The sequence below is a fragment of the Rana temporaria genome, chromosome 9 (assembly GCF_905171775.1).
Source record: "Rana temporaria chromosome 9, aRanTem1.1, whole genome shotgun sequence".
NCBI classification, from domain to species: domain Eukaryota; kingdom Metazoa; phylum Chordata; class Amphibia; order Anura; family Ranidae; genus Rana; species Rana temporaria.
Genome location: NC_053497.1, coordinates 162,151,965 through 162,176,178, shown reverse-complemented (window position 1 = coordinate 162,176,178; position 24,214 = coordinate 162,151,965). Strand labels below are relative to the sequence as shown.

The window sequence follows — 24,214 nt, the reverse complement described above, 5'->3', positions numbered from 1 at the left end:
GTTAGGGAGGTGTTGCATGTGGTAATAGCTGCAAAAATGTCCCTGAGTGAGGGCTCACCATCAGAAGCAGGGCTGGGGAGAGACTGCGGCCTAGTGGGGTTGCCGTTAGGTGTACTCACGTCGCTCCATAGGAATTCCGGGCCTCCGCCATCATCCAGAGGGACAGTATCGTCCGCATCGGATGTTCCACCGGGCATCTCGCTCTGTCTCTCTGGGTGAGCGCCGGGATCTGCAGCCAGTACTCTGGAAAAGAGCCTCTCCGCGCCATCCCTGTGTTTCTCCCTGGCTGTGCGGGGGGCCTGCGCGCCATCTTGGATTGCCATGCTGTCTGCAGCCCGGGTCGCATTTTGCTTCCTAGCCGCCAACAACCTCCTCGGATCTAGGAACGGAAGGCACCGGAGTGATCAGGGCACTGCTCCGCAGCGATCGGGCACCAAGACCAGGCAGGACGGGCGACGTAAAGGATGGATGTCAGGAGATTTGACGGAGAGAGCTGAAAGTGCGTCCAGTTACATCAGCTGCCTGGCCACGCCCCGCCAGGCACTGTTGTTTAAGATCATCACAAGGTGGTGGATGGTGGAGATCGACACCAGGAACATAACGCTTGTGGACTGTTTATTATTAATTTAAATCAGAATGTATCACATTTGTTTGATTATTAGCACAATCCTATTTATTTTCATGTTTGTGTACTGTGTATTTTTTTCATAGAAGGTTTTGCTGCTTACACTTTTTATTTATGAGGTTATTTATTAGCGCCATTTTTATTTGTTTTTTCATTTTTTATTAATGTACTGTATATAATGGTATTAAAAGGTCACCCTGATTAGTGGTCTCACGAAGAAACAGAAATCGTACTAGATCTGTAGAGCTCACATAGCTGTCCCAGGATGGTCAATAAATAAGCAACCAGTGAAACAGATATGACCATACTGTGAGGGTTTAACCCCTTCGCTGCCAGGCCCTGTGTTCCATTTTGTACACTCAAGTGGCCAGACCATTTTTTCAATTTTTCCATTGCTATTTTATTTTTCACTTATAGCTTTCATTGTTTTTATTGTTTCATTGTATCCAAAAAAATCTCTGAAAATCTGGATGTTTTCCTTTTGTCCTTTACAGCTTTCAGAGTTTGTGAAAGACCACCAAAACCATATATTTTCAGAAAGCATATTTTCTGAAACCATGTACTCACAAAAAATACACTAAAACCACTATTAGCAGATAAAAAACACAGCTAATTTTACAAAATTCCTGCTAAATCCCAACAAATATTAAAAGCTTAACTGTATGGAGTTAATAAATAACAAATATTTGTAGATTAAAGATTGAATTTTTTTTGCAAATTTAGTGAAAATCGAACGTACCCAAAAATTATCTCAAAAATCTGGAGGTTTCCCTTTTTCAGCTACAGCTTTCAGAGTTTGTAAAAGACCCCCCAAACCATATATTTTCCTGAAAGCTTATGACCTCTGAATAAAAATAAGGTGGCTACTGATATTTAGGCCCTGCGGTATTTGCGCAAATGTTTATCAAACAATATTTTTGCTAAAAATACATTAAAACCATTATTAGCAGATAAAATAAACTGATCATTTATTAATGCTCAATCTGTTTTGGAGTTGCCCCCCCTGCAGGGCACTGGACTTATACGTTTGTATGAGTTTTTTTTTTTTTTTTTACAAGCCACATGATTAGAACCTGAAGCCTAATTGGCTTGAAAAGGGTGGGTTTCGGGGGGCACAAGCATTTGCACCCCAAACCCTCCCACTTGTGACAATAGTGAATATTCGCTATTGTCTCTGGCTTCTTCCCGAGGAAGCTGTGGAGGGGTGAGTGCGGGGGGAGATAGTCACAGTGGAGGGGTGAGTGCGAGGGGGGGCATCACTGTGGAGAGGCTGGATGCGGGCGGGCCTGGGGGGAAGGTTGTTGTCCCCCAAAAAGTCACTGGGTCTTACTATTTTTTTACTTGTTTTATTTTTCGTTATAATTTTGAATATATATGTAACGTCACACCAGTGGATTCCACTGGGTACAGCTATAGTTACTTCTTTCCCAGTCAACTCTCTTCGTTTCTTCCTTCTTTCTGAATAGCCTCTCACTTCCTGCTTCCCTCCTGTGCGGTCTATTTAAAGTGAGGTTCCCCTCAAAAAAATTCTGACATCACACAGAGCGCGCCATCCTACCGACAGAATGCCGGTGTTTTTTTTTTTCTCAGCACATACCTCTTAATCACGATTTTGACCTCACGGCAATCCCGCGGGAGTGGGCGTTCCCAAGCACTGCCTGTGATTGACAGGATCCTAACGGCGCATATTGCGCGTCACAGGTTGCCGAAAAAAACCGAACGTTGGTGCGGCTCTATACGGCGCCTGCGCACCTAAGTTCGGGTTCTGTCGGCAACCTGTGACGCGCAGAATGCGCCGTTCGGAAGCCTGTCAATCACAGCAGTGCTTGGGAACGCCCTCTCCCGCGGGATTGCCGTGAGGTCAAAATCGTGATAAAGAGGTATGTGCGGAGAAAAAAAAACACCGGCATTCTGTCGGTAGGATGGCGCGGCTCTGTGTGATGTCAGAATTTTTTTTTTAAAGGGTGAAACCTCCACTTTAACTCCCAGGCACTGACAGGGAAGTTGTTCCTCTATTGCTGACAGAACGCCACTGTCACTGTGGGCTTCCAGACTCACTGATACTAAGCTCCAGCTTCCTGAACGGGGACCATCCAGGACTCTCTGTTCGCTACAGCTCACAGCAACGAGGTCCAGGCTCCCCAGGACGCTCATCCATGCCCCAGCTACTGCAACCGCAAGTTACTCTGCTATTGAAACCATTTGCTAAATGCTGATCTCCATACTTGCTACTCTTGCTTCCAAGTTCATGTTTACTGCTATGCTGCCAAATGCTATGGAGATCTGCTGAAGTCTCTACTATAGCTTTCATGTTAAAGTTCATTGCTATAGATATCTATTACTATGCACTGCTCTCCATACTTGTCGCTTGCTTCCAAGTTATGTTCACTGCTATGTTAATCTATCAATTGCTATGCAGTTTCCCTGAAGCCTGTACCAGCTCTCATGTTAATGTTCACTGCTACAGATACCAGCTCTCATGTTAATGTTCGCTGCTACAGATACCAGCTCTCATGTTAATGTTCGCTGCTACAGATACCAGCTCTCATGTTAATGTTCGCTGCTACAGATACCAGCTCTCATGTTAATGTTCGCTGCTACAGATACCAGCTCTCATGTTAACCACTTCCAGACATTAGGTGTTTTTCAGATTTGGTGTTTGCAAGACTAAAACAGTTTTTTCTGCTAGAAAATTACTTAAAACCCCCAAACATTAAATATTTTTTTTTCTAACACCCTAGAGAATAAAATAGTGGTCATTCCAATACTTTTTGTCACACCGTATTTGCGCAGCGGTCTTACAAGAGCACTTTTTTTGAAAAAAATTCACTTTTTTGAATTAAAAAATAAGACAACAATAAATTTGGCCCAATTTTTTTATATATTGTGAAAGATAATGTTACGCCGAGTAAAATGATGCCCAACATGTCATGCTTAAAAATTGCGCCCGCTCGTGGCATGGCGTCAAACTTTTACCCTTAAAAATCTCGATAGGCGATGTTTAAAAAATTCTAGAGATTGCATTTTTTGAGCTACAGAGTAGCTCTAGGGCTATAATTATTGCTCTCGCTCTAACGATCGCGGCGATACCTCACTTGTGTGATTTGAACACCGTTTTCATATGCGGGCGCTACTCGCGTATGCGTTCGCTTCTGCGCGCGACCTCGTCGGGACGGGGCGCTTTGTTTTCTATTTATTTTTTATTTATTTTATTACTTTTTACACTGAAAAAAAAAATAATAATAATTTGATCACTTTTATTTCTATTACAAGGAATGTAAACATCCCTTGTAATAGAAAAAGCATGACAGGTCCTCTTAAATATGAGATCTGGGTCAAAAAGACCTCAGATCTCATATTTGGGCTTAAATGCAAAAAAAAAAAAAAAATAATGTCATTTTTTCAATTGACCAAAAATATTTTTTGTCTCTTTAAGGACTGACGTTTTGACGTCACTTCTCGCCCAGCCGAGCTATGGGGACGGGCGAAGGAGATTTTTCTTCAGTCTCGTCCCCGCTCACCAGCCGACAGCACCCGATCGCCTCCGCCGCTTACCGACGGCTACGGTAGCGGCGGGGAGGGCGCGGGAGGGGCCCTCTCTCCCGCCACCGATAAACGGCGATCTCCCGGCGAATCCGCCGCGGAGACCCGCCATTATCGGATTCCAGACCGCGCACCCTAAAGATCGATTCCTCGGGTTGTGGCAGCAGCTGCTGCCGTTACCGAGATATCAATCTTTAAAAACAGGACGTTACATCGTCGTGCGCAGGTCTGGAAGTGGTTAATGTTCGCTGCTACAGATACCAGCTCTCATGTTAATGTTCACTGCTATAGATACCAGCTCTCATGTTAATGTTCATTACTAACCCCTAGTGTGCAGTCCCAGTACTGCAGCTATATCTTATCTTTATACCATTATACTTAGAATTACTTTAATGTTGCTTATGCTGGAATAAGCACTATTTACTTTACTGCTCTCCCCCCCACCGTGATCCCCAGCCTGTCAGATTGCCGGTGAGAATAAGCTGCAGGCTGTAGGAGGGAATAAGGGATGCCGCGGCACCCATGTCAGGGACGGAGCCCAAGCGTTACTCTGGGGTGCGAGCAGGGGGAATAAATTGAGCAAATCCTCACTAGCATGGTCCCACAGGGTCTTGGGGGGGATGAGACTACAGGCGTTTGGTGAATGTAGAGTGCCCAAAGTCCAGAGCTTACACTTGACTGGCTGTACAGGGGTCAGGAAGCTGATATTAAACAAGAGATATTTACACTAGTCAAACTATATATATATATATATATATATATACACACACACACACACACACATTTAATGATTTATTCATGAATATACAGTAAAGTTGCATTCATTTATGTAGTTTATATCTTCCTGAAGCTCAACTTAAATGATAATTTCTTTCCATTCTGTTTTTTTTTGTGTATAATATTGATGTCAGGTAGTGTGCTGCCCCCTAAAAGGTGTAAAGAAGGACTTTTTTAAAGGCAGAAAGGGAGAGGGAGATTAGAGGAGTAAACAAGTGGCCTGAGGAGCTGGTGTAGTCAGGAGGGGTTTGGGTTCCTAGAGAACTGGGCCGACTTCTCAGTCACCAGTTCTAAAGAAGGGAGGGACTGCACCTAAAAGAGGGGGTGCAGGTCTGCAGGGAGTTAGACGGGCTTTTAAACTAGGTGACGGGGGGAGGCGTCCAGAGGTAGAGATAGTCAGCGCGGAAAAAAATTCCAGAGGTAGTATTAGTGGTAGGTTGACTAAAGCACAAAACCCATGTAAGTATAGTAACAAGTCCTATTTGCAATCTCGGAACACCCGAAAAGAGCACAGTATGTGATCGGTCTAAACTACGAAGCATGTTTACCAATGCCAGGAGCCTGGCGGACAAGATGGGAGAACTAGAGCTACTATTGTACGGGGAGAATTTAGTTTTTGTGGGAATTTCAGAGCCTTTGTTCAACAGCTCTTATGATTGGCTTTAAACCATTCAAGGGTATTCCCTTTATTGCAGGGATAGAGAGGGTAAAAAAAGGGGGAGGGGTATGCATATAAAAAAGGGGAGATGTTATCCCATAGGGAGACCAAGAGATAGGATCCCAAGGGACAACTGAGGGGTTACCAAGGCAGTGACGGACAATATAATAGATAAAAAAGTTTAATTAAATATTAGAAAATTTACAAATATATAAACATAGTGAGTTATCAATGGATATTACCATATGGCTGAAAAGCTCTGTTTGCAAACCTACTAGCAGTAGCCGGCCAGTACTGCACTAGTGAACCTAGTTCATACAAGGTGCAACAGGAAAAACACATGAAAGGCACAGACAATAGACAGACATGAAAGACAAAATATATGCGATCCGGACGCCTAGAAAGTCGCTTCTGCTGAGGATTCTGGTCAAAATTAACCCGTGTATAGTACTAATAATTGTGTGAAATTCTAGAGAATAGACAGCAGAAGTGGCCCTGCAGGGGAATGCTGAATTACCAGGAATAATGCTGCACAGTACGATGAGAGTGCATACATGAAACAATAGAACATGTAGTTCCGTCATTTAGGGAGAAGGACTAGAAATGATCAGTGGATCCACTGCTGGTGACAGTTCTGTATAGGCTGAACAACCTGGAAGGAAGAAAAATAAAGTTCCTTTAAAGTTTTCCTGTGGTTCCAAAGTGAAAGAAAATGCGAATGGGAAGCAATATATTACAGTTCATGAAGTGCCATGTGCTTAATGTGAATAAGGTTTCACTTTGAAAGGTTAAAACATAAGTAACCCCTAGATTTCCTGGTATGGGTATTGATTGGAGAAATGGAACGATCTTACCCGTCACTGGCTTGGATAGATTTGGAATAGGCAAAGATGAATTTATCCTCCCACGTCTGAGTTGCAGGAGTGTGCTGCTGACAGCGTCTGTGATCTTTCAGATGCGTCTGTGTAAGCAGCATGTGTGGAGGATAATAACGCCGTGTATTCGATCGTGTCATCCAATTCTATTTCCCTCAATATGATACCAGGTCCTGATTGTAGATAAGGGGTATGTGCCTTACGTGTGCACGGATAAATATTGCTATCGAAAGTGATGTCCTTTCGCTGTAGTCCCCCTCGCTTTTTTCACGTTTGTTCAGTTCAAACTTTTTTGGTTCCCGCTGCGGCGGGGTGTTGTTGGAGTGGCGTCCGGCGCCCAGTGACGTCAACGCTTTTTCGCAACGCAGGTGCGTAGCTTCGTCTGGACGGAAAGAGAGAGGCGTTCGCCGCTCCTTTATATGCTATCGGCGCACGTCTGTCTCTAATTAGTGAAGAAAAAAGAAAACTAAATCGGAGTATTGGGAAAATAGACTGGAGGGTGCTTCTCATATGTTAACTGACCCTATTTCTTAACCACAAAAACCACAACGCCTACCACACAAGACAACAGACAAACATTAATGTAAGCAGATAGATAATGGAAAACGAAGGAAATTTCCTAAAGATGTGTTGGTCAACAACTTCAAACACATGCATTTGTCCATGTTGAGTACCGATAACCAAGCATCTGTCACATTTCAAATGACTAACATGACCGCATATATTACATGTACATGGCCTTCTTTTCTTTTCTTGCATATTCCACTAGCCAACACACACGATAGCAGATTGACAAACTATAACCTCACCTGTACACACTAACAGCATCATTAAAATGGCTTTCACTCTGGGGGAGGATATAGATTTAGAAATCAGAGAAGCTTTTGATAAAAACGCCTCCCAACTTGTAAATAAAGACGACGAGATAAAAAACGGCTTAAAGGAGCACAAAAAACTAGTAACCAAATACCTGAATAGGAAGTGGGATATTTCTTTCCTCAAAACTTACATTGAACATAAAATCGTTCTCAGAGGTCTAAGAGATAGAATTGTTCCTGCAGAACACCTCCACAATGAAAGATTCCTGATAAGTGGAAGACCTCTGCATCAACCATGGCCCAGCGGTCATAGCTTTAATAGTTGAGGAAGAAAAAATCCAACTAGTTGAATTACGTGCCCAATTCGAAGAGAGTGCCAAGACTCTAGATTTATTAAAAGAAGAAGATGAGTTTACCCGACAAAATGAAAATCTAAAGAAGGAGATAGAAAAATCACAAAAAAATCTCAAAATAACTAAACAGTCTAAATACAGGCGTGACCTTCTTGACTTCGAGAATGGTCAGGTATTGATCTGATCATTCGAAAGGGGAGAAGTGGTCGTCTAGAAGGGGTTGGCTCACATTCATGCAGTAGAAGAGGTGGCTCTCCAACCCGAACAAGGGGTGGAGAATGCTTCAACGTACAGTGACTTTTTTTTAGAAAAAGAGGCGATAGGAGTCCTAAGATCCCTAATACAGCACTTATAGAGGATAAGAAGGTTGTCAATTTATCATCTTTTCCCCTTGAACTGAGGCACGTCCAACTACTTCAACGGGGCATGTCCTTCTCCCCGACCTCAAACATGGAGGAATTTATGGTTTATAAAGACGTGGTCTTATTTTTAAGGAAGGTTTTCTTTCGATCCCTGTATCAGCAGGATGATCGGGAAATCAAAACAAACCCGCAACCTGATCTGGACGACCAGCAGGCCTTGGAAATTCTCAATTCACTGCTGGAAGAATCAGAGGGTATCCAATTAACTAGTCCCACATCAATACGACGTGCCAATCTTAATATCAAATCAACTAAAATGCTCCCACTCAACAAAAATCGTTGGCTTAACATCTTCCTTGAGTAGTTCAGAGAGACCTGGAGGGATTGCCCTGCCAAATCAACAATCAGGACAACCTCTCCAAAATGGAGCGTAAAGCCCTTATGGAGCTAAAGAATGCCAAAAATATCATTATCAAAAAGAGTGATAAGGGGGGTAACGTTGTCTTGATGGACAACGAGGACTATGAAGCAGAAGTAAAACGTCTTCTGAGGGACCACAACACCTACCGTAAACTTGAACGTGACCCCTTCCCAGGAGTGGCTGGGGAGCATAATAGCAAATTGGATGACGCAGTGGAGGCAGGACTTCTGCTTAAACGGGAATCTGAATACCTATCGGTAGACGATTATAATATCCCGACCTTTTACTGTATTCCTAAATTGCACAAGTCTCTCCAGAAACCCCCTGGGAGGCCTATTGTCTCGGCAATCAGGGGACCCCTAGATAGAATCGGTGGGTATTTGCACTCACTACTAAAAGAGATGGTTTGTAATCTAAAATCATATGTCCAGGACACTCAGGACGTACTGTCCAAGATTGCCGACGTAAGAGCAGATGAGGGGGCGTGGGCTAATTGAATTGATGAATAGAGTCGCTCTACACTTCAATTCCCCACAATGTTGGAATTAATGCAGTGAGGTTTTTTCTTGGAGAAATATTTTTCCACTTCTGGGGCCCCAGAACGAATTCCTTCTAGACCTCCTGGAATTTGCATTATCCCACAATTTCTTTCAATTCGCATTATCGTTTTATCAACAGACAAAAGGCACCTCTATGGGCGCTGCATGGGCTTCCGGCCTATGCATGCCTACATCTGGGCCTGTGGGAAGAGGAGGATGTGTTTGTGTCCCCACTATATCGCAGTCACGTACACACGTGACTGCGATATATTGACGATGTATTCGTCATTTGGAAGGGCGACATTGAGAGCTTACACAAATTCATTAACCAATTAAATATAAACAAACGTAACATCAGGTTAACCTACACCTTTGATAGATCCCAAATTTCTTTCTTAGATCTCAATATTGGCCTAAAAGACGGTAGGATCTCTACCTGCACCTTTAGGAAGGACACTGCTGCAAATACTCTGCTGCAGGCTGATAGTCACCACCCACAGTGGCAAAAAAACGGCATCCCTATGGGGGAGTTCGTTAGGATTAAACACAATTGCTCTGACCCCTCCACTTATCACAAGGAGGGTAAAGAGTTATATGCCAGGTTCCGGGAGAGGATATTCCCACAGGCAAATTAAAATTGCGAAAAGGAAAGTAGCCACACGAAGTAGGAAAAGCTTGCTCCTCAAAAACACACACAGAACCAATGGGAAGAAAAAAGGTGAGTGCGGTCCAGTGAGGTTAATAACCACCTATGGTTCCCAATGGGACAGGGTAAGGAAAATCCTGGAAAAACACTGGGGCATACTCACCAATAACAAAAACCTGTCAGACATTGTTGGCGTGGGGCCCAAAATGGTGGCCCGTAGAGCCAAGAACCTGGGTGATCTGTTGGTTCAGTCAGAATTTATCAGACAGCCTAATAAATCATGGCTGTCTGAATACCCTCGTAGTTTGGCATGTTTCCATGCACTAGATGTCAAGTCTGCCCCTTCGTGGACAGAACACGTACTTTTATGGATGCCACTGGCACCAAAGAGTACGAGATCAGGGATCTCATTAACTGCTCGTCCGAGCGGGTCATTTACATGATCACCTGCCCCTGTCAGAAGATGTATATAGGCAAAACAAAAAGGCAGCTCAGCATTAGAATAGGAGAGCATTTGCGAGAGATTAAAAAGGAGAAGGATAGAGACAAGGAAGGGAGACAGGAAAGCCCAGTGGCACAACATTTTTCAGACTACCATCAGGGTAAACCTGATGGTATGAAAATTAAGGGCATCTATGCGCTCCATTTACCCACTAGAAGAGGTGATTTCGACAGAATACTCCTCCAGAAGGAAAAGTGGTGGATTTTCACCCTCAAATCTCTCGTGCCACTGGGCATGAATACTGAACTTAGTATGCAACCCTTTCTGGAGCAGTAGACATTCGACTTACCTTTGAACATGGGTGACTGTAGAGGGATAGCCCCTTTGAGACCAGACTACTTCAATGGTATTTATTTATTGATAGACACACCCCTAGAGGTATCCCCTATTCCACCATGAGTCCTTGCTCTCCCTCTCCTGTCATTCTCTCCTTCCTACCTATATCTCTACAATCATATGGCCTTGGTCCATATACGTATCTATAAAGCTATACTCTTCTATTTTCCCACCCCTCTTTTCTCTGGTCCTTCAAAATCTATCTGTATCCTCATTCTCTGTGCTATAACGGAAAAAAATCTTATTTCCCCCTGTAATATATGCGGTCATGTTAGTCATTTGAAATGTGACAGATGCTTGGTTATCGGTACTCAACATGGACAAATGCATGTGTTTGAAGTTGTTGACCAACACATCTTTAGGAAATTTCCTTTGTTTTCCATTATCTATCTGCTTACATTAATGTTTGTCTGTTGTCTTGTGTGGTAGGCGTTGTGGTTTTTGTGGTTAAGAAATAGGGTCAGTTAACATATGAGAAGCACCTCCAGTCTATTTTCCAATACTCCAATTTGTTTTCTTTTTTCTCCACTAATTAGAGACAGACGTGCGCCGATAGCATATAAAGGAGCGACGCACGCCTCTATCTTTCCGTCCAGACGAAGCTACGCACCCACATTGCGAAACGCGTTGACGTCACTGGGCGCCGGACACCACTCCAACAACGCCCCGCCGCAGTGGGAACCAAAAAAGTTTGAACTGAACAAACGTGAAACAAGCGAGGGGACTACATCGAAAGGACATCACTTTCGATAGCAATATTTATCCGTGCACACGTAAGGCACATACCCCTTATCTACAATCAGGACCTGGTATCCTATGGAGGGAAATAGAATTGGATGACACGATCGAATACACGGCATTATTATCCTCCACACATGCTGCTTACACAGACGCATCTGAAAGATCACAGACGCTGTCAGCAGCACACCTGCAACTCAGACGGTGGGAGGATAAATTCATCTTGCCTATTCCCGAATCTATCAAGCCAGTGACGGGTAAAATCGTTCCATTATTCCAATCATATACCCATACCAGGAAATCTAGGGGTTACTTATGTTTTGCCTTTCAAAGTGAACCTTATTCACATTAAGCATGGCACTTCATGAACTGTAATATATTGCTTCCATTCGCATTTTCTTTCATTTGGAACCACAGGAAACTTTAAAGGAACTTTATTTTTCTTCCTTCCAGGTTGTTCAGCCTATACAGAACTGTCACCACAGTGGATCCACTGATCATTTCTAGTCCTTCTCCCTAAATGACGGAACTACATGTTCTATTTTTTCATGTATGCACTCTCATCGTACTGTGCAGCATTATCCTGGTAATTCCAGCATTCCCCTGCAGGGCCACTTCTGTTGTCTATTCTCTAGAATTTCACACAATTTATTAGTACTATACACGGTTCATTTTGACCAGAATCCTCAGCAGAAGCCACTTACTAGGCGTCCGGATCGCCATATATTTTGTCTTTCATGTCTGTCTATTGTCTGTGCCTTTCATGTGTTTTTCTGTTGCACCTTGTATGAACTAGGTTCACTAGTGCAGTACTGGCCGGCTACTGCTAGTAGGTTTGCAAACAGAGGCCCAGATTCAAGAAGCACTTGCGCCCGCGCAACCATAGGTTACGCAGAGCAAGTGCTTACTTGCTCCGGTGTAACGAGTGCTCCTGATTCAGGAACCTTGTTACACCGACTGCAGCCTAAAATCTGCGCGGCATAAGGCTCTTATGCCTCGCAGATTTTAGGCTGCATTCTTGCGGGGGCCGCTAGGGGGCGCTCCCATTGTGTATCAGCGTGTAGTATGCAAATTGCATACTACCACTGATTCACAAGCTTGCGCGGGCCCCGCGCAAGCCAGGTACGAGTTTCCGTATGGCTACTTTAGCGCAAGGCTGCCCCTTCTAATAGTAGGGGCAGCCAATGCTAAAGTATAGCCGGCCTTCCCGCGCCGTGAAATTTGAATTTCACGGCGTTTGCGTAAGTGAAACGTGAATGGCGCTGGACGCCATTCACGTTCACTTAGAAGCAAATGACGTCCTTGCGACGTCATTTGCCGCAATGCACGACGGAGCATGCGCTGTACGCTCGGCGCGGGAGCGCGCCTAATTTAAATGATTCCCGCCCCCGGCGGGATCATTTAACTTGCACGCGCTTACGCCGGGCAAATTTGTAAATTTTCTAATATTTAATTAAACTTTTTATATCTATAATATTGTCCGTTACTGCCTTGGTAGCCCCTCAGTTGTCTCTTGGGATCCTATCTCTTGGTCTCCCTATGGGATAACATCTCCCCTTTTTTATATGCATTGTTTTGGCTACGGTGGTGTTCCCTAACATGTGGATGTGACTATTTATAGATCAATGAGATATTAATTTTGTAGCGGTTGGTGGGGACGTGCTCACTCTTCTTGATGTTTATGGAGGGGTATGCATGTATATCAAAAATAATGTACAAGTTAATGTGAGAGATGACATCACTAAGGGAGCTAGGGGAGGTGAAATCCTTACAAGTAGAGTAAAATAGGGATGAAACTAAGGGAAAAATACTACTGGGAGTATGCTATAGGCCCCCTAACCTGAGGGAGGAGGGGGAGACGGACCTCCTATCACAATTGGATTAGCAGCAAGGATGGGAAGTGTTCATAATGTATCATAATGGGGGATTCTAATTATCCAGACAATTTCATTGGTCAGATGGTAGACGCACCAACTAGAAACAAAGCGTTACTAGACTTACTGATTACGAACAATACAGACCTGATCAGGGATGTGGAAATAAGGAGCATATTAGGAAACAGCGATCACAAGTCAATTAGCTTCAGTATAAATCACACATATAGGAAACATAAGGGGAATACAAAAACACTGAAACTCAAAAGAGACAACTTTCCTAAACTACGAACCTTGCTAGAAGACATAAATTGGGATAAAATCTTAGGAACAAAGAACACAGAGGAGAGATGGGTTTCCTTTAAGAGCATATTAAATAAGGGCATTAGCTAGTGCATCCCATTGGGAAATACATTTAAAAGAGCGAACAAAAGTCCTGGATGGCTTAAAATGTAAAAATGCATATAAAAGCAAAGGAGAAGGCCTTCAAGAAATACAAGGCCGATGGATAATCATCAGAATTCAGACTTTACAAAGAATGCAACAAGAAATGTAAGGGTGCAATTAGGGCGGCAAGATAGAACACAAAAGACACATAGCAGAGGAGAGAAAAAAAAATCCCAAGAAATTCTTTAAGTATATAAACAGTAAAAGAGAGAGGACAGACCATATTGGCCCCATAAAGAATGACAAAGGGAACCTAGTTACTAAGGCCCAGATTCACAAAGGAGATACGACGGAGTATCTCAGATACTCCGTCGTATCTCTCAGAGTATCTATGCGACTGATTCATAGAATCAGTTACGCATAGATATCCCTAAGATCCGACAGGTGTAATTGTTTTACACTGTCGGATCTTAGGATGCAGTACCGCGGCCGCCGCTGGGGGGAGTTTGCGTCGTAAACCAGCGTCGGGTATGCAAATTAGGAGTTACGGCGATCCACAACGTTTTTTTGCGTTCGTTACCTCGCCGCTAGTCTAAGGCAAAGTTAGTCGTAATTTTGGGTGCCTTAACTTTACACAGCACACGTATGTGCTGTATAAAGAATGGCCGTCGTTCCCGCATCGAATTTTAAAAATTCACGTCGTTTGCGTAAGCCGTCCGGGAATACGGAATTACGCTACGAGCGTCGCCGTTCGAAAAAATTACGTCACTTCGCGCAAAGCACGGCGGGTAATTCAAAAGGGAGCATGCGCAGTAGGTCCGGCGCGGGAGCGCGCCTAATTTAAATGGCACACGCCCCTTTGAATTACGCAGGCTTAGGTTTTCATTGCAAGTGCTCTGTGAATCAGGCACTTGCGATGAAAACTTGCGGCGGTGTAACGTATCTACGATACGTTACGCCGCCGCACTTCTACCTGAATCTGGCCCTAGGTATGGAGAGATGGCGAAGGTATTGAATTTACTCTTTTTCTCAGTCTTCACAAGGGAATCAGGGGGCTTCAGTAACCAAAACTGCAGTGTTTATCCTCATGACACATCTCAGGAAGCACTTTCATGGCCAACAGAGGACAGAATTAGAAATAGACTTGGAAAACTTAACATTAATAAGTCCCTGGGACCAGATGGCTTGCACCCGAGGGTCCTTAGGGAACTCAGTCAAGTAATTGCCAGATCATTGTTCCAAATTTTTACTGACAGTCTACTGACTTGAATGGTACCAGCTGATTGGAGAAAAGCCAATGTAGAACCAATATTTAAAAAGGGCCCAAAATACATCTCTGGGAATTACAGTCCAGTTAGCCTAACTTCAATAGTATGTAAGCTCTTGGAGGGAATGATAAAGGACTATATACAAGATTTTAGTAATGAAAACCGTATCATTAGCAGTAATCAGCATGGATTCATGAAGAATCATTCTTGCCAAACCGATCTATTAACCTTCTATGAGGAGGTGAGCTGCCATCTAGATGAAGTAAGGCCTGTTGACGTGGTGTTGTCATGGATATGCAATAGTTTGGCAGCTTACCTGTTTCCATCTGTCCATTAAGAGACCTGACTCTGTTCTGGCTACCTTCTTATCTCCTCTACTTCCTGTATGGCCCCAGCCAGGCCATCCCAGGAAGTCTATATTAACTGTTGCACTACAGGCCTGCAGTGCTGTTCAACAGTGTTGTTTGCTTAAGTTCCTGTCTGCAGTGTGCTACAATTACCTCCCTGTGTACCGTTTTTGACTTGTCCCTGACGCCTGTCCCTCGGTTAACCTGTCTGCCTGTTGCCCTGACCTCGGCTTACACATCACTTCCGTTTGTCCTGCTTCCCCTCTCTCATTGCGGAGCGTGACCTAGGGGATCCCAGGGGTCGCGACCTGGATCCAGCTGCGGAGAAGGCCATCCTCACCACTAGAGGCTCTGGTGAACACAAAGCTGGGTCTTAGACTCCGCGCCCTGGGCGATCTCGGGTTCACGCTCCCTCTCTGATAGCAGCAGTCGGGTATAGAGTTCACTACCCTGAGGTGCATCCCTGACCCCAACGGGGTGCACTTGTCACCTGGCCACAGGTGACGTGACAGTTTGAACAGCCATGAATCCGGCTGACGTGCAGCTCCCCGCCGACGATCCATTACAGGGCGTTGTTCACAGACTCGAGAAGCATGAAGCTAATCAGGCTCAGGTGATGCATTTCCTTCAGGATCTGGCTTCCTGCTTTGATCAGCTTCAGACCTCGTTGGGAACCCCGAATTCGCAACCCCAAGTACAACCAGTGGCTGCGCCTGTCGCACCAGTCGCAGAGTCGCATTCACTGAAGCTACCACCTCCAATCCATTTGCTGCAGGGGGTTTCTTAGCCAGTGCACCATCCATTTTGAACTTCAGCCTCAAAACTTCTCGTCTGATCGGGCAAAGGTAGCCTATATTATTTCCCTCCTTTCCGGTAAAGCTTTAGCCTGGGCTGCCCCCATGTGGGAGAAGAATGATCCGCTAGTTTCCAGCCTGTCTGACTCCTGAAGCTCTTCCATAACATCTTCGAGGAGCCGGCTCGGGCCTCTTCAGCGGCTAGTGCTCTACTACATCTCTGCCAAGAATCCCGTTCAGTGGGACAATATGCTCTTCAGTTCTGTATTCTCTCAGCTAAATTGAGCAGGAACAATGAGGCCCTGGTCACTACCTTTTTACATGGCCTCTCTGACCGAGTGAAGGACGAATTAGCGGGAAGAACCATCCCTGTCGGTCTGGACGATGTCATCTCCCTATGCAACCAGATCGAAATTCGTTTTCAGGAGAGGTCCAAAAAAGTCGCCAACACTCCCTAGGTCTTAGCCAGTCTGAGCTCCCCTCACTTCGTCCCGTGGACCATCTTCTGTCTGCTGAGGAACCTATGCAGCTGGGCCGGACCAGACTAACATGCTAGGCGCAGAACTCTGGGCTTGTGCCTCTATTGTGGAGGCAAGGGCCACTTTCGTGACTCCTGCTCGCTTCGCCCGGGAAACGCTCGGGTCTAATACATTTAGAAGGTGGAGTATTGGACCCAGAAACATCACCTTCCCGTCTGCTTCTTCCGGTCTCCCTTCATGTTAGCACTTCTCCCCAATCGATCCTTGCATATCTGGATTCCGGGGCTGCCTGCAACTTTATGGACTGGAGAACTGCTTCTTCTATGAAGCTCACCCTTTCACCCCTCACTACGCCACTGGTAGTCTTGGCAATTGATGGCACTGTTCTCCCAGGGGGTCCTATTCGCTTCCAGACACTACCTATTAGGATATCCATTCCTGGTGGAGAATCCCTTTCTCATCCTACCCAAAGCCTCTACCCCCATTGTATTGGACCTTCCTTGGCTACAGCTCCACTCTCCCCATGTGGACTGGGTTTCTGGGCAGATCCTGGCTTGGGGCCCTTCATGTTTCTCGTCATGTCTTTCCAAGGTGACTCCCAAGGGAGACTTCCGTTTCCTACCACATCGGTCGGTATCTTCTGATCTTCCCACTGAATACAGCGATTACCGGGATGTGTTCTGTAAGAAATCGGCTGAGGTGCTTCCTCCCCACAGGTCCTCTGACTGTGCCATTGACCTTGTTCCTGGGGCAACTCTGCCGAGGGGTCGTACATACCCTTTGTCCATCCCGGAGACCCAGGTCATGTCTGAGTATGTCGCAGAAAATCTTGAGAGGGGTTTCATCCGGAAATCATCATCGCCTGCAGGAGCAGGGTTCTTTTTTGTTGCCAAGAAGGATGGTACCTTGAGACCCTGCATTGATTATCGAAGCTTAAACGCTGTTACTATTAAAAATCGTTACCCCTTACCCTTAATATCTGAGCTATTCGATAGGTTGAGGGGTGCCTCTATTTTCACTGAGTTGGATTTCAGAGGGGCGTACAACCTCATTCGAATACGGGAAGGTGATGAATGGAAGACTGCGTTTAACACTCGAGATGGCCATTACGAATACCTGGTTATGCCTTTTGGGTTGTGTAATGCCCCAGCCATGTTTCAAAACTTTGTCAATGAAATCTTCAGGGACCTGCTGTACCAGTTTGTTGTCATCTATCTGGATGACATTCTTATCTTTTCGGAAAATCTGCGTGTCCAAATAAACCATGACCGCACTGTACTCAAGCGCCTTAGAGAGAATAATCTCTATGCCAAGCTGGAGAAATGTTCCTTTGAATGTTCTGAGGTCCTGTTTCTAGGATGCTTTGTCTCAAGCTTGGGTCTTCGTATGGATCCCGAGAAGGTCTTAGCCATTACCAACTGGCCTCTTCCTGCTAGCCTCAAGGCCACACAGCGCTTTCTTGGCTTCACAAATTATTATAGGCAGTTCATCAGGAATTACTTTTCAATTGCCGCGCCTATTATCGCTTTGACCAAGAAGGGTGCTAATGCCAAAGACTGGCCCCCCGAAGCTGTCTCTGCGTTTCACGATCTGAAACAGGCCTTTGTGTCTGGACCTCTCTTGAGGAGACCAAATCCTGGGGAGGCATTCTTTATTGAAGTGGACGCTTCTTCAGTGGGGGTGGAAGCGGTGCTTCTTAACTCTTTGAGAAGAGACATCAACCATGTGCGTTCTTCTCCAAAAAAAAATCCCAGGCAGAGAGAAATTATGCCATCGGAGACCGGGAACTCCTCGCAATCAAATTGGCACTAGAGGAGTGGGGTCATCTTTTGGAGGGTTCCCCTCACTCCATAACAATCTTCACCGATCACAAGAATCTACAGTACTTACAGAATGCTAAATGTCTGAATCCCAGACAGGCCAGGTGGAGTCTCTTCTTTTCCCGTTTTAATTTCACAATTATGTACAAACCTGGTTCCTGCAACGGTCGGGCTGATGCGCTCTCTAGGTCCTTTGACACCTTGGACGAGGAGCCCACTCTTGAACCTGAGCCGATCATTCCAACTTCATGCATTGTTGCCCATTCTACCACCCTGGACTCTAAAATTTCTCCTGGTAAGACTTTTGTCCCCACTGAGCTAAGAGCTAAGATCCTTCGTTGATTCCAAGGTGGCGGGCCACGCTGGTTTCCTCCGGTCCTTCTTACTCATTAGTCGTCACTATTGGTGGCCTAAACTCCGCTCGGAGGTCAAAGACTATGTCAAGGCTTGCCATGTCTGTGCTCAGTCTAAATCCTCCACACAAGCTCTTGCTGGTCTCCTCATGCCCTTGCCCATTCCCAAGGAGCCCTGGGCTCATATTGCCATGGATTTTATCACCGATCTTCCACTGTCTGACGGTAATACGGTCATTTGGGTGGTAGTCTATCGGTTCTCATAAGATGGCTCATTTTGTTCCCCTTCCTGGTCTTCCTTCTGCTCCTGCCTTGGTCCCCATTTTGTTCCGCCTCCATGGGGTTCCTTCTCATATTGTTTCCCACAGGGGTATTCAATTTACGTCTCGCTTCTGGAGAGCCTTTTGCAAATCCCTCAATATTGCCTTGGATTTTTCCTCTTCTTACCATCCTCAATCCAATGGGCAGACGGAGAGGATTAATCAGGAGTTAGAGGTTTTTCTTCGTGCCTTAGTCTCCGCTCAGCATGACGATTGGTCCTCTCTACTTCCGTGGGCGGAATTTTCTCATAACAATCATGTAAATACCAGTTCGCAGAGAACACCCTTTTTCTCAGTTTATGGAAGACATCCTCAACTTCCGCTTCCCATGACCTGTTCTCCGGATATTCCAGCTTTGGCTTCTGCTCAGGAGTCCTTCTATTCCATCTGGAGTGACGTTCATGATTCCCTCTGGGCAGCTTCCGACAAATTCAAAGGCTTTGCTGACCACCGCAGGCGTAAACCGCCTTCTCTTCAGCCAGGGGACAAAGTCTGGCTTTCCACCAGGAACATCAAGCTCCGAGTTCCTTCTCTGAAGTTACTCCAAGATTCATTGGTCCATATACTATAACGTCTCAACTGAATCCAGTTTGTTTCAAACGTCAGATTTCCAAAAGCCTCAAAATCGCTAACTCCTTCCATGTTTCCCTTCTGAAGCCTTTAGTCCTCAATAAGTTTTCCCGTCCTCTCCCTACGATGGCGCCAGTCTCTGAGGATAATCAGGAATACGAGGTCAGTCAAGTTCTGGATTCCCGACTCTGTAGAGGCGCTCTTCAGTACCTCATTCATTGGAAAGGCTTTGGTCCTGAGGAGAGGTCTTGGGTTCCTGCATCAGAGGTCTTTGCACCTCGTCTGTTGAAGAAGTTTCATCTGGCTACCTTCTTATCTCCTCTACTTCCTGTATGGCCCCAGCCAGGCCATCCCAGGAAGTCTATATTAACTGTTGCACTACAGGCCTGCAGTGCTGTTTAACAGTGTTGTTTGCTTAAGTTCCTGTCTGCAGTGTGCTACGATTACCTCCCTGTGTACCGTTTTTGGCCCGTCCCTGACTTTTCCTGTTTGCCTGTGTGCTTGACCTTTTGCCTGTCCTTGGTTACCCTGTCTGTCTGTTGCCCTGACCTCGGCTTACCCATCACTTCTGTTTGTCCTGCTTTCTGCTTCCCCTCTCTCACTGCGGAGCGTGACCTAGGGGATCCCAGGGGTCGTGACCTGGATCCAGCTGTGGCGAAGGCCATCCTCACCACTAGAGGCTCTGGTGAACGCAAAGCTGGGTCTTAGACTCTGCGCCCTGGGCGATCTTGGGTTAACGCTCCCTCTCTGATAGCAGCAGTCGGCTATAGGGTTCACTACCCTGAGGTGCATCCCTGCCCCCCCTACGGGGTGCACTTGTCACCTGTGCCCCATAAACATTTACTGTACAAAGTAAGGTCCATTGGCATGTACCATAGGATGAGTACATGGATTTTAAACTGGCTACATGGGCGAGTTCATGGGGTAAACAGTTCAATCTCTGTATTAGCGGACGATACTAAGCTAAGCAGGGCAAGAACTTCTCCGCAGGATGTGGAAACCTTGCAAGAAGATCTGAACAAATTAATGGGGTGGGCAACTACATGGCAAATGAGGTTTAATGTGGAAAAATGAAACATAATGCATTTGGGTGGCAAAAATATGAATGCAATCTACTCACTGGGGGGAGGAGCTCTGGGGTAATCAAGGATGGAAAAGGACCTGGGGGTCCTAGTAGATGATAGGCTCAGCAATGGCTCATGCAATGCCAAGCTGCTGCTAACAAAGCAAAAAGAATATTGGCATGCATTAAAAAGGGGAATAACGCAAGAGATAAAGTGATAAATCTCCCACTCTACAAGACTTTGGTCCGGCCTCGCTTGGAGTATGTTGTCCAGTTCTGGGCACCAGTCCTCAGGAAGGATGTACTGGAAATGGAGCAAGTACAGAGAAGGGCAACAAAGCTAATAAAGGGACTGGAAGATATTAGTTATGAAGGAAGGATACGAGCACTGAACTTATTCTCTCTGGAGAAGAGACGCTTGAGAGGGGATATGATTTAAATGTAGAAATAACATACTGGCGACAATAGGGATAAAAAATTTCCACGGAAGGGAGTTTAATAAGACACGTGACCACTCATTCAAATTAGAAGAAAAGAGGTTTAACCTTAAACTGCGTAGAGGATTCTTTACTGTAAAGCCCCATACACACCATCAGATTATCTGCAGATTTTTGTCTTCAGATTTACCAAAACCATATAATAGGAGGTCAAACCTTCAGAGTTTCAATTTGTATGCAATCAGGCAGGCCCTTGTACTACATGGTTTTGGTAAATCTGAAGACAAAAATCTGCAGATAATCTGATGGTGTGTATGGGGCTTAAGAGCGGCAATGATGTGGAATTCCCTCCACAGGTGGTGATTTCAGCGAGGAGCATCGATTGTTTCAAAAAACTATTAGATAAGCACCTGAACGACCACAACATACAGGGATATACATTGTAAAACTGACATATGGTATAATCACACACATATGTTGGACTTGATGGACATGTGTCTTTTTTCAAATTCACCTACTATGTAACTATGTATAGAGCAGTAAGCGTCTACTATTTAGACTGTGGTCACCAGAACCGATAGAGAGGGGCAACCTCTCCAGTAGGGACACAGAAAATAATAAAAACTTGAGAGGTCATAATCATTCTAACCACACTCCAACATTTTTGCTATAGACATACGTTAAAAACAGACATTTTTAAGATCAAGTGATCTTACCAGCATCAAATATATAAAGGTTTTTATCAGCAACAGGATCTGCCCCTTTATACCCTCCTCCAAAAACAAAGAGTTTGTCTCCAATTGAAGCAGATGTTGTATGAAAGGTTCGAGGTGAAGGAATACAACCTTCCACCCTTGGACTTTTCCACATACGACTACCTAAGAAACGGAAAGAAACGCATTAATGTGATGAATTCTAGACACAAATATGTTAAACCAATGCTTTAACCACTTGACCTCCGGAAGGTTTTACCCCCTTCCTGATCGGGGCATTTATTGCCATTTGGCATTGTGCAACTTTAACGGGTAATTGCGCGGACATGTAACGCTGTACCCCAACAAACAACACTTATGTCCTTTATTTCCCCACAAATAGAGCTTTATTTTGGTGACCACTAGGATTTTTATTTTTTGCTATATAAACTATATAAAAAATATGCAATAAACTACATTTTTCTCATGCATTTAGGCCAAAATGAATTCAGCTACATGCCTTTGGTAAAAAAAAAAAAAAAACACAATAAGCCTATATTGATTGGTTTGCGCAAACAAACTATGGTATATATACTGGAATGTACACAGATTTTACTTTCTGACTGCCTGTCACATTTCTGGAGGTAGTAAAATAAAAGGCCAGTGCAACCCCCACCCCCTTAAATTACCCTTTTTGGAAAATAGACACCCCAAGGAATTTGCTGAGAGGCATGTTGAGCCCATGGAATATTTTATTTTTTGTCACAAGTTTTTGAAAAATGACAAAATATACAGTGGAACCTTGAATTACGAGCAATCCGTTCCAGGAGAATGCTCGTAATCCAAAGTACTCACATATCAAAGCAAGTTTCCCCAAGTCAATGGAAACGAAAATAATTTGTTCCGCAATTACTTCAATGGCATGCAATACCGCATGTGGCCTGAGGTGGGGGTGCCCCGCAGAGCCTCGGAAATGGCCGGAAAGGCCAGAGGACACCTTGGCTGACCTTGAAAAGACTGCGTTCCCAAGGTTTGCCGAGGTCAGCCGAGCTGTCCTCAGGCCTTTATGTGCACTACTGAACGGCTGCGATCAGCGCCCCCCCCCCCACCTCAGGCCAAACGCGGTACTGCACACCACTTTGGCCTGAATCCTGCTTGTTTTTCAAGACAACACTCGCAAACCGAGTTTTTAAAATACAGTGCTCATATTGCGAAACGCTCGTTAATTACTCGTAATCCGAGGTTTCACTGTGTGTGTATATATATATATATATATATATATATATTTTACACAAAGTTCTTACTTAAATGATATATTGTGAAATTAAAAATAACAATAATAATTTTCGTACCGTGAAAACCAATCACCTGGAGGTGTAATAGGTTTTTTGGATCCTGTATGCGGCTAGACTGACAAAAATTCTCGCACGTGTGGTATCCCCATACTCCAGAGACTTGTGGCAAAAACTGTAATATTCCATGGGCTCAACGTGTCTCTCAGCAAAAAGCTTGGAGTGTCTACTTTCCAAAAAGGGGACATTTAGGGAAATTTTGTGCCATCTTGGCATTTCAGGGCCTCCGAAATTGTGATAGGTAGTCAGGAAGTGGGTGTTGCATTTTTTTTGTCACACAGCATTTGCACAGTGATTATCCAAACACATTTTTTGTGGAAAAAATACACTTATTTGAATTTTATTGCAAAAAACACAATATATTGCCCAATTGATGATCTTACGCCAAGTAAATAGATACCAAACATGACATGCTTTAAAACTGTGTATGCCTGTGCAGCGGTGACAAAATACATACATTTTTAAAAGCCTTTACAGGTTACCACTTTAGATTTACAGAGGAGGCCTAGTGCTAGAATTTCTGCCTGACTGATGCTTGGGACTGATGCTTGAGTTCGCCTTTGCATAGGGGGACAGGGGTGCTTTAATTATTATTAATTTTGTTATCATTTATTTAGCTTTATTATTTAATATTTACGCTTTTTTTGTTATCACAGGGAATGAAAATATCCCCTGTGATAGCAATAGGCAGTGACAGGTACTCTTTTCTGAAAAAATTGGGGTCTGTTAGGCCCCGTACACACGACCAAACATGTATGCTGAAACTGGTCCACGGGCCAGTTTCAGCAGACATGTTTGGTCGTGTGTGGGCGCGAGCGGGCCGAATTCCAGCAAACATTTGCCCGCCGGGCCTTTTCCCAGCGGACAAATATTCCTGGACTTGTTTTAAAACAGTCCGCTGGAATCCTGCCCGCTCGGACATGTACGGTCGTCAGTACAGACCTACCGTACATGTCCAGGCGCCCGCCGTCCCTCGCATGCGTCGAATGACTTTGACGCATGCGTGGAAGCATTTTAAAGGCAGGCCGCCCACGTCGCCGCGTCATTGTCGCGGCGACACCGCGTCATCGGCGCGGCGACACCGCGGACACGCCCCTGGCAGACATGTACGGTGAAAACGGTCCGACGGACCGCTTTCACCGTACATGTTTGTCCGTGAGTACCCGGCCTTAGACTATAGATCTCTCCTCTGCCCTTAAAGCATCTGACCAAACCGAGATCAGTGATCAGATGCTTTCCCAATTTAAAAATGGCGCTGTTTATTT

At 44.8% G+C, this 24,214-nt stretch overlaps 1 protein-coding gene across 4 annotated transcripts in view; it reads right to left on the bottom strand.

Moving 5' to 3' along the window:
• Positions 1–24,214, bottom strand: part of RABEPK (Rab9 effector protein with kelch motifs) — a 342,909-nt gene that overhangs the window by 93,399 nt on the left and 225,296 nt on the right. For 3 of the 4 annotated variants that reach the window (XM_040324880.1, XM_040324881.1, XM_040324879.1), the window contains exon 5: positions 21,622–21,783. The exons of the other annotated variant lie outside the window; for it this stretch is intronic. In XM_040324880.1, coding sequence (XP_040180814.1) covers positions 21,622–21,783 — 162 coding nt within the window. The remainder of the gene's footprint in view (positions 1–21,621; positions 21,784–24,214) is intronic. 4 annotated transcript variants of the gene reach the window in all.